The sequence below is a fragment of the Trichosurus vulpecula genome, chromosome 9, assembly GCF_011100635.1.
Source record: "Trichosurus vulpecula isolate mTriVul1 chromosome 9, mTriVul1.pri, whole genome shotgun sequence".
Lineage (NCBI taxonomy): Eukaryota > Metazoa > Chordata > Mammalia > Diprotodontia > Phalangeridae > Trichosurus > Trichosurus vulpecula.
The window spans coordinates 121771994-121785242 of record NC_050581.1 but is presented as its reverse complement, the minus strand read 5'-3'; the positions used below and the strand labels follow the sequence as shown (position 1 = coordinate 121785242).

General features: G+C 50.4%; 2 protein-coding genes across 2 annotated transcripts in view; one reads left to right on the top strand and one right to left on the bottom strand.

Annotated features, from left to right (window-relative positions):
- Positions 1–1778, top strand: part of DCAF1 (DDB1 and CUL4 associated factor 1) — a 78205-nt gene extending 76427 nt beyond the window's left edge. The window contains exon 25 of the mRNA XM_036738026.1: positions 706–1778. Coding sequence (XP_036593921.1) covers positions 706–764 — 59 coding nt within the window. The 3' untranslated portion in view covers positions 765–1778. The remainder of the gene's footprint in view (positions 1–705) is intronic.
- A 4978-nt stretch (positions 1779–6756) lies between these two features.
- RBM15B (RNA binding motif protein 15B) lies at positions 6757–9920 on the bottom strand. The gene has a single exon (XM_036739254.1). It carries the CDS (start codon positions 9857–9859, stop codon positions 7049–7051), a length of 2811 nt encoding a protein of 936 aa, XP_036595149.1. The 5' UTR covers positions 9860–9920; the 3' UTR covers positions 6757–7048.
- Positions 9921–13249: the final 3329 nt, after the last annotated feature.

Below are 13249 nucleotides of genomic sequence, written 5' to 3'. Positions count from 1 at the left end.
CTCACTATTGACAGCCCCCATTTCTAGCCCAGAATCTCTAGGACATAGGAAGGAGGTAACTAAATGAAAAACCAAAGTGGTATTCAGCTTACAGGGAGTTGTAAAAAATTTGCCCTCTTTGCCCAGCTAGCACTAAGATAGGAGGGCCCCTATGTAAATCTTACATCTTCTGTCTTAAGAACACTATAGTGAGTGACATCTTGTTGTTCTCTGTCCCTTGACCTCAGGGTAGGAGTATTAGGATCCCTTGGGCTTGGCTGCAGCTCTGTGATATGGAGCCCTACAGCAGGCCTGATCTCAGGGCTAGTGCTATATGGCATAGACACTTGCTAAATGCCATATATGGTGATTTCTTCTGGTACCACTGGTACCACTCCTTTTTCTTTAGATTGAGATTCCCCTTGGCTGGATAGGTTCTTTTAGGCAGCAGAAGTGTTCCTAAGTGCGAAGAAAGGTTAAACTGCCTTGGCCCTTTTTAAAGAACACTGAGCTGAGATTTCCCAGGGTAGGATATGGTTGCCAGCAACAGATGTGCTCGCAGCTGCCAACACCAAGGAGCTAATTGGTATGTTTTCTCCTTTCTTGAAAATGGTAATTGACCCACTCAGGGAGGATAAAGGTAGAGCACAGTACTTTCTGAACACTTCTTGTAAGTTCAACACATAACCTCCTCTTTACCTCCCTTTTTCTTCTCTACTTTTCCAGCTGATAGCTCAGATAACTCCGATTTGGAAGACGACATCATCTTATCTTTGAATGAGTGAGGAGTGATCATCATATGGATGCCCACAGAAGAAATTCTATTCCTGGCAGGCAGGAGACCAAATGAGCAGCGAATTCAGAACAAGCCTCCCTGACACCTCTTCTCCCCTCTCTCCCATCCCTGTCTCTGTCCCTCCCCCAGGGATATCTGTTTTTTGACAACCTGTAGGCTTCAAGCTTGGAGGGTTTTGGCTTAAGCAGAGAATCAGTTGTGCCCAACAGTGGCCATTCAATAAAGAGATCAGGGGTTAGGCCCTTTTTCTGCCTTCTTTTCCCCACTTCCTCCAGGATGGACAAATCTTTCCTTAAGGAAAAGCCCCACTTCTCTGGGGATATTTCACAATATATTTTCTTTGTATAAAGTTCTTTACTAAAGAACAAGAAATAGTTTTATATAAAAGCAAAAAAAAAAAATTGCAGGTGTTTATAGCAAAGAGGGTGTGAACTTATATCCACCGGGTACCTTGTCCCCTAAGCTTCATTTCCTTTGGGAGAAAGTGATGCCCAAAGATCAATATAAAGAGGCGTTTTTACACAAGTATTTAAAATGAAAAGGAAAATCGTGGTTTCTTAAATTGATAAGGATTAAGACTATTTTATTATAAATATAATATATGATTTTTTTAAAAAAAAGTTTTGTTGCCTCATGCTGTCAGGATGTTGGTGTTTTTTTCCTTGACTTGAGGTGCCTTCGTGCCAGAGCTGGGGAGGAAGGCAGGCATTGACCGCTGTTTGCCATGTATATGCACACATTCGTTTACCCACCCTCACAGAATGGCAGGCAGGAGCAAGTCCTGGCATTTTGGTCATTGTGGATACTGGTTTTGTGGAGATGAGGGAACTTGTGATATAAGTTCACTCCCTCTATTTTTCTTCGTGATTCAGTTTTTTTTTCAAATCTTTTTTTTCTTCCCTTTCTCCTGTGTGGAAATTACAAATCAAAGGCCTTTTTCTTTAATGTAAAGTGTATTTATTTAAAAAAAATACAAAATAAACTACAAGTCTGTCTTTGTTTATGGCCTTTACCTATTATCTTTTTTCTGGTAGTAAGTGGGTCCCTTCCCTCCCAATGTAGACAGATTTCTCCAGCCTTCTAGGGACAGCAGCAGTAGCAATGTGATAAGAATCGCCCTCCCCTCGCCCCTCCCAAGGACTTCATTGAGGCAAAGAGCTGAGTCATTCTGGTCAGCTCCACTCTGCCATTTCCATGCAGGGAGGTGTCTGTCTTTTCAGATAGCTGCTTCTTCGGATGGATGTAGTGTGGACAGTCCCCCTTACCCTCTCCATGCTTTGGCTTCAAGAGAGTAGGCTGTAGATCTGGCTGAAACTGTAGCAGAGTTGGTGCCAGCCAATCCCTGGGAGGTGGAAAGGAGAACAAGGCTCCTGGAAAAGGGACTTGTAATTGGTGAATTCTGAATCTGATCACTTTAGCCACAGTCCAGCTGCATAGCTGGGAATATCAGAGAGGAGGAGCTAAGAGCTGGTTGGTTGCCTTTGAAAAGTATGTTTGAAAAGAGGGAATAGGGTTGGCCTTACCAGAAGATGGATGGAACTATAAAAAAAGTAATTCTTTCCCCTTCAACCATGGCTGCTTTGTTCTTAGGAGACAAAGTAAGAGTTTGAAGAGATACTGAGGTAGTGGTATTATGGATAGGGAAATAGCTTTAGAGCCAGGAAAGACCTGGATTCAGGTTCTGACAGCCACACATCCTGGCTGACCCTGGGCAAGTCACTTAACTTCTTAATGCCTTAGGTAACTATCTTAAGACTATCAATTGCAGAGAGGTGCCAAATTGCTTTGTTAGAAGGAGTTTTTTCCTCCAAGAGTTCCCCATACTAATGAACTCACAAGTCCAAACACTCTCCCTAACCTTGAAGAGGCCATCATCACCACCCTGAACTCCATAGTGACTACCATCAGCCCTAAGTATTTTTGATTCTACTACAGTAATAGCTTCTGGGCTCCTACTCCAACTCACTCATGTTGTGGGGGCGGTGATAGATGCAGAGGTGGGGAATCTGTGGCCTCAAGGCCACATGTGACTGTCTAGGTCCTCAAGTGTGGCCCTTTGACTGAATCCAAACTTCACAGAATAAATCCTATTAATAAAAGAATTTGTTCTGTAAAACTTGGACTCAGTCAAAAGGCCACACCCTAGGACCTAGAAGGCCACATGTGGCCTTAAGGATGCAGGTTCCCCACCCTTGGTTAGGGTTATGGGAAAAGGTTTTAAAGTTGATGATAATTCAAACAGCTGGAAGGTGAAAGGTTTATCAGCCCAGGATATATTATCAGGTCCATACTATACAAATATATTTTGATTCCCAAGAGGTTAGAATAGCTGAGACACTAACTTTACCTTCCTTATGCCTAAAATAGGAATTGGTTACCAACTCAACCTGGAGGGTACCTTATCCAACTGCTGTCCCTGATCTAAGGCAGCATAAAAGTCATGTTCCCGGTTTAGTCAGAGTCAATTAACACCTACTAAATGTGCCAGGCACTGCGTTAAGTGCTGGGGATACAAAGAAAGGTAAGTCACAAGTTCCAGGAGTCAGCAAACTATAGCCTGTGAGCCAGATCCAGTCTGCTGCGTGTTTTCATAGGGAGCTATGAATGGCTTTTTCATTTTTGTAAAGTTTTATTGCATTTAAGAGTCAGACTTTAGTTCTAGACCTGGCATTACCCCAATATCAGTGTTACTTTGAGCGAATTTCTTCCTTCCTCAGACCATTTCCTCAGCTGTAAAACAAGGGGATCGGTGTATATGATTTCCAAGGTTCCTTCAAGGTCTGATTAAGTTCTGGGATTACAATTCTGTGAAATCCTCTAAGGTTCCTTCAGCCAACAGTAGGACTTAACTGTGTCTCTGAAACGTGGCTGGCTCAGAATGAAACTTGGAAACAGATCCCACGGGGATGGTAAATGAGAGGCAATGACTCCCATCAGGAAAGCTGGGTTTGGTTGACTTGGCTACGGCCCCTAGAGTTATACACCCTGGGGAAGGGCTGAATAAACACCTTGCCTCTTCCTTACATTGTCTGAGCTACCAGAGACTTAAAGCCGCAAATCTAAGCTACCCCAAAAGAGAAAACATATAGATTCCATATAAGTAGTAAACTACTGGTGATGTTTTTAAAAAAATCTTAAGTCTGACATTACAACTGTCTTTGTAGTAACTAGATGGCCTGTAGGGTTGGGTTTTAAAGATGGGCACTGATAATAGTCTGGAGCCCAGAATGTCTGTACAGCCAGGGTGCTGCCCAAATGGACTACTGGTGGGACTAAGACAGGTTGGGGAGATGGAGGAAAAGAAAGGATCTGGTGGGCAAGAGCGCTACAGGGCCTTTGGTGAGGAGCAGCCAAGGGGAGTTAGAAGCAAGGCAGGTGCTACTGTGACCCTGGGAAGAAAGAGTAGAAGGATGGCCAACTTTTCATTTCGTTAGGATCCGACCCCAGTGCTGGGAAGCACTACTCAGGGACCCGAGCTCTTCAATCCAGGAATTGGGAAATTTCACAGCATTAACCGAATTCCAGGTCACTCTCTAGCTTGGTAAACCTTGTCTTGTACTGCCTGGAGGTACTAACCATGTCTTGTCTATAAGCTACCTGTGTGCTTCTGGTCCTAAGCCTGGGCTTCAAGTATTGCTTAAGTATGTTGCTCCATTGTAGGGTGGCCTTAACCACCAACCTTAGGGGTATTTTATATTAGTTTGCTCCTGACCAAAAGGATGGGGGCAGAACCGCATCCCTTCCCTGGGTCTGTTTACTTATCCAGTAAAATGCCTAAGGAGTCAGCCAGCTCTAACAGTTCATGAATCTGGTCAAACTCTTATCTCCCCTCCAAGAACTAAAGGATCATATGGGCCACAGCAGTCCAGCACATAGCTTCATTTCTCTGAATCCTGGCCGAAAGCTCAGAATTCCAAGCTTGCCTGCCTGCCCTCAGTGTTCTCAATTCTCTGTAGACTGCAGCTGCTTCCTAGCTGCCTGCTGGAGGAGAGGAAAGGGGTCAGGCAAAGAGGTTTGGGGTGGCAGGTTCTCTAAAGCTGTCAAAAATAGGTTTATTCTGAAACCTGGAATTCCATGGTTATTCCTGAAAATGCCCTGGGAGTCAGTTTCCTTCTTGGGACTCACTCCTGAAAGATAGGCCTTAAAAAGGAATCTGTTTCCTGGTTACCTGAGATAAGTTTCACTTCAAGTTCATTGAAATGAATACCAGATGGCCAGAGTACATACCATCCTTTCCAATTCCATTGGAGCTCTCATCTTCTTCCTCAGTGGTTATTAAGTACTCATTTTGTAGAGTTCCAAGGTGAGTTTGCTAGGCAGTGAAGTCTAACGTGTCTGGGCTCTGTTCTAAGGTAATTGTTTCCATTCGGCTCAGGGGTAGCACTTTTGTCATGGTGCCCTTTTGCCCCAGATGAGTGGCGCTTTTGAGGACCTTTCAAAGATGGTGATGTGTTGGGGAAGCTTGCATTCTGAAAGACTTTATTATCCACACAACCTCATTTCAAATAGCTGCAGACCATAATTCTGACCCTCCGATCTGTCCACTACTTTTTTCAGGTCCAGCACCCAACAAAATGTGGCTCATGCAGGTGCTACACTGAGCTTTCTTGTGAAGAATTGAGAGGGAGGCCATGAGCTGCTTTCAAGAGAACATTTAATCACAGACCTACTGACTAGAAAGACTTGCAGATATCCCCACTCCCATTGCTTGCTCGTTCCAGCTGCCTCAAGTCTCATTTAAAAGCTGCCAGAAGGCAGGTGTTTGCCTGTCCCGGTGTGTGGCACATGGCACTATACCCTGCAGGTCTGATTAGTGCTGGCAGTTGACTTAGTAGATGGTTCAGTCGAACACATTGGAAAGTTTACTGAATGCCTGCTTCCCAATGGCTCCTGAACTGCTAGAGGTTTGAGCTAGAACTCTTCGATACTTGCCATACCCCTTCTTATACCCTCTTTACCCCTGGGAAAACCTGCACCTCCCTAGCTCAGAAACTTAGATGGGGTTCTCAGCTCTACCCTCCCTGCCCTATCTATGTCTTCGTAGAAGCTCATTGCGAGCCTGGGGAGTCCTTGGCCAGACAGGCAAACGAATACACAAACAGATTTAAAGTTTTTTGTTCTTCCCTGGGACAGGCAAACGAATACACAAAGATTTAAAGTTTTTTGTTCTTCCCTGGGACCTGTAGTTCCTGAATTCCTAGGGAAGGTTTGCTAATCCCTGCAGTTCATACCCCCTTAAATAAACCAAATAGCTACATTCTGATTCCACAGCCCAGTCTGCCCCCAAAGCAAAAGTAACCAAGGAAGCTGAGGTGTCTTTGGTCCTTGTGTTGTTCGAATTTGAAAGGTAGCCTGAACAAGGCAATATGCCGCCTGAAGAAATCTCCCCACCTCCTCCAGGCAGATTACAGGGGAATGTGTCACCATCACCTTTTAAGGGTTGCTAACATTTCTACCAGGTTTACCAATACACTGGGTAAAAAGCATCACCTGTTTTCTTTAAGGTCTTGAAATGAGGCAGTTTATACAATACCTGAAGTACATTAGAATGACACTATATTCTCTTAAAGCAGACTAGATGGGGGAAGGAGCAGCAGCTTTTTGTTTAAGTGTTTGTTAAGACACTTAGGTCTTTGTAAATGTTCTAGGGAGAAGGGCCCGGAGTATACAGGTTTTCCTGTAGACAAGTTTCAGTGCTGGATTCTGCATGCTCTATGCTAGTCATGATACCTAGAAATTGAGGTGAAGACACCACAGGCCCAAAAGTAGACTGGGCTTGGAGGGAAAGAGGTGTGTGTGTGTGTGTGTGTGTGTGTGTGTGTGTGGACTGGGCTTGGAGGGAAAGTGTGTGTGTGTGTGTGTGTGTGTGGTCTGTGGAAAGGATAGCTGCGCAAGTAGGGGGAAAATCTCAGAGGGCAGGGAAGTACCACATGCTCCATTATTTCAAAGGGGACCTTATTAAACCAGTACACTGCACAGGGTTAAAAAATGATCCTTGGACAAAGGCTTTACTGACAACTTTCCATACAGTTAGTTAAAAAATAAAATACAGAACACACTGGAAAGTGTTTCATACATTAGAAATCAATAAAATGGGAATACCTTCAAATGGGCATTAAAAAAAAATTGAGTTTTGGTGGAGGGGGCTTTGGCCTTCACCAAACCAACCATAATAACTGGGCAGAAAAGCCAAACCAAAAGCAGAATTGGCTTTAAAAATAACTGTTTTCATGACACAAAGGAAACACAAGATTGGAAAAAGCCAGGTTTTGGCTAGGCAGTGTCTCTTACTATAACTATCACCATATGCTCTTCTTCTAACTTCCCCAATGTCCTTAGAGCAGACTGGAGGTACTGCTGGGAGAATTCACACGGAGGGAAGGCATAGAGCATGCCTGTGTTGTCTCTGCCCTTGGTCCCTCCCACTGGCAAGCTGATCACCCCAGCAGCCTGCTTCTGTTTCAAGTATGAGACCAGATTCCTGAGAAGCCTCCGCTGCAAACCTGGCTCCACAGTGTGGGTCCCCTCTGCTCCAGGCCCTCCTGGAGAAGCTTGAGTGGCCAGAAGCACCACGTAACCATTGGGGCTTCCCTGCTTGATTCTCCGCGTGACCTCATCCAATTTGGGCTGGTCAAGTCGAAGTCTTTGGGCAATCTTGAGCTGTGTCAGCTTGCTCCCTGAAGCATGGTCTTTGAGGAGGCCACTGATCACTCCCAGGTCCCCCTCTAGAATGTGCATACAAGTGGGGAAGCAACTGTTTTTCAACACCAGAAGCCCATTCCAGCCCAGCTGTAGGGTCTGAGCGTACTCAGACAGACTCTTTAGCTTTTTGGTCTCGGGTTTTGGCTCTTCGGTGGGTTTCGATTCTACCTCGCTGGTTCGATGATTGCGTTCGCTATCTCTCTTTTTCACCTGGTGAGAGTCTGGACCTCTCTCTTCCGCCCCGTGCCGGTTGTTGGGCAGCGAATTGCTCGGCTCCTTCTCTGCTCCAGACTCACTGGTATGGTTCTCTCTTCGGAGCCTCTCGGGGCTTCTATCTGAGGGCAGCCCACTGACTTTGGTTCTGCCTCTGTCCTCGTAAGGTGAGTGGGTAGTCCGCCCATGATCACTGGATAAGCTCCTCCTCTTTCGCCTTTCTTCCCAGGGCTTAGACAGGCCTCGGTCCCCATCACTGCCCCATCTCTCCCCACTGCGGCTGCGCACAGAACGGCTGTAGCTTTCCAAGCTGTTTCTGCGGTCTGTGCTTTTGGAGGGACTGGCCCAATCACCCTCCACAAAGCTTCTATCCCGGTCTGAGTAGAGCAGGTGGGGGGGAGTTCTATCTCGGACCCTCAAGTCAGCCTCCAAATTTCGGTGCCTGGTGTACCCCTCGGGGAGTAACTCATAGTGCACCGGGAGCGGCGTAGCCTGGCACTGTTGGGGATATCTGGTCTCCTCAGCTTTGGCAAAATCCACCCTGAGCCTCCTCTCTGGCCCCCCCAAAGGAAAGCCCCTCATTTGGACACAGGCAGCCTGGGCTGCATCCAGGCTCTCGTACTGGATATAGGCAAAGCTGTCTCCTTTGACGTGGTCAATAGTTCGAATGCTTCCAAAGCGGTCAAACTCCCGGGCCAGGGCAGCCAGAGAGGTGTTGGGTCCCAGGCCTCCCACCCACAGGCGAGTGGTGGGGTTGGCCTTGCCGTAGCCAATCTTAATGGGGTTGCGGCCCACCACCCTCCCTGACATGGCCACCTTGGCCCGGTGGGCCATGTCCAGGTTCTGGAACTTGAGGAAGGCGTAAGCTCCGCCCTGGCCCCTGGCCGGCCTCTTGATGACCACCTCCTCGATGATCCCGTACTTCTCGAAGGCCCTCCTCAGCTCCACCTCCGACACGCTGTGATCCAGGTTGCCAATGAACAGGTTGCGGGTGGCCCGCTGGTCGTCCTCGGGCATCAGGTCCTCCTCGCACACAGACGGGTAGCCGTAGGGCCGGCCTCGATCGTCGTACAGCCCATAGTAGTCCAGGGCCCGGTCCCGGGAGAGCCCCACGGCCGCGGCCGCCGCAGCGGCGTCCAGGGCAAAGGCGGCGGCCGCGGCCGCGTGTCGGGCGCGGGGCTCCCGGAGCGGGGGCGCGCCCACGGGGGACAGTGAGCGCTGCTTGTACTGGTAGCCGCCGTGCAGGGGCAGGTAGCCCAGGGGGTCTGCCGGGGCGGGGGGTCCGGGAGGCGGCGTGGTGGCGGCGGCCCCGGCGCTGCTGCTGCTGCTCCGGCGGCTGCTGCTGCTGCTGCCCCGCAGGTACACGGGCTCCACCTTGAGCGGGCGGTCGTAGAGCAGGAGCTGGCGGGCGCGGGCGTGGTGCCGGGCATCGCGGGCATCCTGCGGGTGTCGGAAGTTCACGTAGGCCACCCTGCCCAGCTCGGGGGTGTGCGACAGGCGCAGGCTGATCTCGCCGAAGCGCTTGAACTGGTGGAAGAGGCGGTCCTCCAGGTGCTCGGCCGGCAGCGCGGGGCTCAGGCTGCTGATGAGCAGCGTCTTGTACTCGGGCGGAGGCGGTGGCGGGGCCGGGGCGGGAGGCGGCGGCGGGGCCGGCGTGGGCGCGGGCGGCTCGGGGAGCGGTGGCAGCAGCAGCAGCGGGGACGCCCCGGGGGACGAGGCGGACGCGGAGCCGGACTCGCCGCCGGCTTTGGTGCGGCCGCTGCCTCCGCCCGAGCGGCCGCCGCCGCCCCCCGCGCGGTGGTTGGAGTCCCCGGAGCCTCGGCCGTCGCGGTGACTGCTGCTGCCGCCGCCACTGCCGCCGCGGGGCTTGTCGCGGGCGCGGGCCGGGGCCTGGTGCTTGGTGGGGCCGGAGCCCGAGCCGGAGCCAGAGCCGGAGCCGGAGCTCTTGTGCGCGGCCCGCCGGCTGCCGCCGCCGCTGCTGCTCGAGTCGGGCTCCCCGCGCTCCCGCTCGCGCTCCCCGCGCTCCCGCTCCCCGCGCTCGCCCCGCTCCCGCTCCCGCTCCCCGCGCTCCCGATCCCGATCTCGTTCCCGCTCCCGGGGCCGCTTCGCCGACGATGACGACGCCCCGCGGGCCCCCGGGCTCGAGTCGCGCTCGCTCTGCCGCTTCATGGCGCCGAGGCCGGCCGGGCCTGGCCGGGCCCCCTCCCTCACAGCGCGACCGGGCAGCGGCGCGGGAGCGGCGGCGGCGGGGCCGGAGCCGGAGCAGGAGCGGGAGGAGGAGGCAGCGCCCCCCGGGCCGCCATCTTGGACAAAAGGACTGAGCGCGGCGGCCGCGAAAAGGCGGGGGAGGAAAAGCGCAGGGAGGAAGGGGAGGGGACAGGGACAGGGACAGCGCGCCGCTGCGTCATCAAGGCGCGCGGCTCGGAGGGCGGGCGGGCGCACGTCCGATGGGAGAGCCCTCCGCCCTTCCGTCACTTCCCCCCAGCCTTCCCGGGCTCTGACTCCATTCGACAGCCGATTGGAGCTTGGGCTTTAGCGCCACCTGTCGGCCAGAGGGCGAAACAACCAGCCTGCTCGGGCTTCGGCGTCTTCAGTCACCTTGACAGCGAGTGAGCCCGGAGTGACGCGCTCTCTCCCGAAGATGCGCCGTCCGACGCTTCGCCCGGCCAGCTAAGAGCGACCCACATTTATACAGTGTTAGCGTTTGCAAAGTGCTTTACCAATCTGATCCTCAGAACAACCGTTGGACATGCAGTTGTTCAGCCGTGTCCGACTCTTACTGACCCGGTTTGCGGGTTTTCTTGGCAAAGACGCTGGACTGGTTTGCCATTTCCTTCTCCAGCTCATTTTACAAATGAGGAAACTGAGGCAAACAGGGTTAAGTGACTTGCCTGGGGTCACACAGTGTCTGAAGTCGTATTTGAAGTCAGGTCTTCCGGACTCCAGGCCCAGCACTTTATCTACTAGCTGCTTCCATCTTAGGCTGTGATATTTGGGGGTCGGCCCTGTAATCCCCCTCCCCTTCAGTTCCTGGAGGGTCTGGAATTCCCCATCTCTCCTCAGACCCTTCCTTTACCTAGGACCACAGACTTAAGAAGTGGAAGAGATCCTGGCATTGTACAGGAAGGGAAAGTAGCTTTTGGAGAAGGAAGGTACTTTATTCTCAAGGTCACACAGGTAGGAAATAGCCGGATGGGGGTTCGCTCCCCGATCTACGAAGCTTCTCTTATCTCCGGCTCTGGGGAGCCATACACCGCCTCCTACGATAAAGCCCCAAGGAGAGTCAGCGCCCAGAGGCTCAAGGAGCTGTCTGTCCCGTGCTGAACCCCCAACGCGGGTTAGTCCAGTCACTTGTTAGGGAGGATCTGTGGATCCCCACAGGGAGGGACTGGTTATGCTGCGTGGAGTGAGAAGTGGGTTCCCAAAGTCGCCCTTCTCCCTTAGGTGAGGGACCACTTGGGAAGTTCTCACATCTGAACTGTGGAATAGGAATAACCAGTTCATACCGAGGGAATCAGAAAGCTTTTACCTTTGAGAGCAATGTGTTTAGGGAAGGGGACTTCTACTTCCTACTCTCTTCTGGTGGCTCATGGGCTCACCTAGAGCCATCTGCAGTGTGACAGAGGGACTTGGTACTGCAACGAGATGGGGGGGGGGCATGCTGTAAATGACCAAGTCTGAAGAGAAAGTGCCCAAGGATCCCTCATTGCCTGGTGAGTGTTTTAGGGGGTTACGATCTCCAAGAACTGTGGAATTCAGCTGAGAACAAAGGGACCATGGAAGGAAAATGAGACCAGTGAGAACCTCCCTTACATCTATGTAGCTGTATGACTGGAAGAGACATTAGGACCCATCCCTACTGGGTGTTGAGATTTCCACTCTCCTATTATCCTTGGGTCTCACTATCACCAGTCATTCATACCTCCACCCCACATTTGACCTTGTGGACCTGTCATATTGCTCTCCTGTAGACAACTCTCTTCCTATATGTTGATGGCCACAGCTCTTTATTTCTGGACATCTACATGTATAGCGATGATGATCCGGCTCCACTGTTCTGTAACAGCTGAAGCCTGGAGGATACAACTAAGCCCAGGTTTACTTCCTGAGGTCAAGAGACAGTCATAAGGTCATGGTATTTTTGGACATCGTGTAAGCCAGTCTGTTTTATAGATGTGGACACGGAAGCCCCAGAAAGGTTAAGTGATTTGCTTGTCACAAGCACAGCAAAGACAAACTTTCTACCTGGTTCCTTCGATTTTTTTTTCAAATTCATTGTTAGGCTATGAGATCTTCCTGACAGGTATCGTAGAGCTAATGAGATAATGAATGGAGCTTGTGCTTTGAAAAGCATTAAAGTGCTAAGCAAAAGATAGACTGCACAATTTAAGATCATCATATCTATTTTGTCATTTGGTCCTTCAGTCTATAAAAAGCCTGAACCTATGAGCTAATGGAAGTCATACTCGCATTTCCTAAATGTTATTGGACATAACCAAGGTCATACAAGTTGGTAGAACTTGCTCTCTGAGCCAATACTGCCTAAATCTTTTTTTTTTTGAGGGGGAGGATGGCCTCAGAGGGGCAAAAGCAAACGTACTGAAATGTGAATGTTGGGCTTTGAGAACACTAATGTTGCACTGAGGACAGCTCAAGGACCAGAGATTAGGGGACTGAGGATTTCTAACAGCTATGGGGAGCTTGCAGGCGTGAACTCCACCCCTGCCCATCAGCTGGTGTACCTGAGGAGACAGTTTTCTGAGAAAATAATAAACCGGAGCCATCTAAGATGGGTGAACCGATGGAGACTATGGTGGTGAGGTTTTCTGCACTTTCAGATGAGTTATTAAGAGCGAGAACAAAAGGCAGCATGGAAGGCCCAGGATAGCCTTCCCCCCACCAGAAGATGAGGGGCTTGGCTTAGATTTCCAAAACGTCTTACAGTTCCAGAATTCTGTTACTCCACTTTCTCCTCTGCGTGCTTAGGTCAGAGGGCAAACTTCAGGTTCAGACCCTGGCTTAGGATGGGAAGAATACCACTTGCTCCACAGGGCTGCTGTGAGAGTCAAATGAGAGGAACCAGCTGATCTGGAGTACTTCAACCTTGTGCCAGGCTCATTAGGTCTTCTTGTTAGTCACTTCAGTTGTGTCCAACTCCTCATGACCACTTTTGGGGTTTTCTTGGCAAAGATACCGGCCATTTCCTTCTCCAGTTTTACAGATGAGGAAACTGAGGCAAACAGGGTCAAGTGACTTGCCCAGCTAGTAAGTGTCTGAGGCCAAATTTGAACTCAGGTCCTCCTGACTCCAGGCCTGGCACTCTATCCACTGCACCACAAGGCTATGAACTTATCATTTGCCTCATTTGTGCATAGGTTATACCAAAATTTCCTTGGAAGTGATACTTTTTGTGCACTTTATTAAAAACAGTTCTCTGTGTGTTATAGTGGGGAAGGCATATTACAAGAGAGGAACTCCAGATTGCAGGGATGGTCTTTGTAACTTTGTCATCACTTCCTGTCCCTTGTACCACATGCATATATGGTAGGGATTGTTACT

What these genes read in the sequence shown, in the direction of transcription:
- RBM15B (XM_036739254.1), bottom strand. Translation starts at nt 9,859, where the DNA reads ATGAAGCGGCAGAGCGAGCGCGACTCGAGCCCGGGGGCCCGCGGGGCG.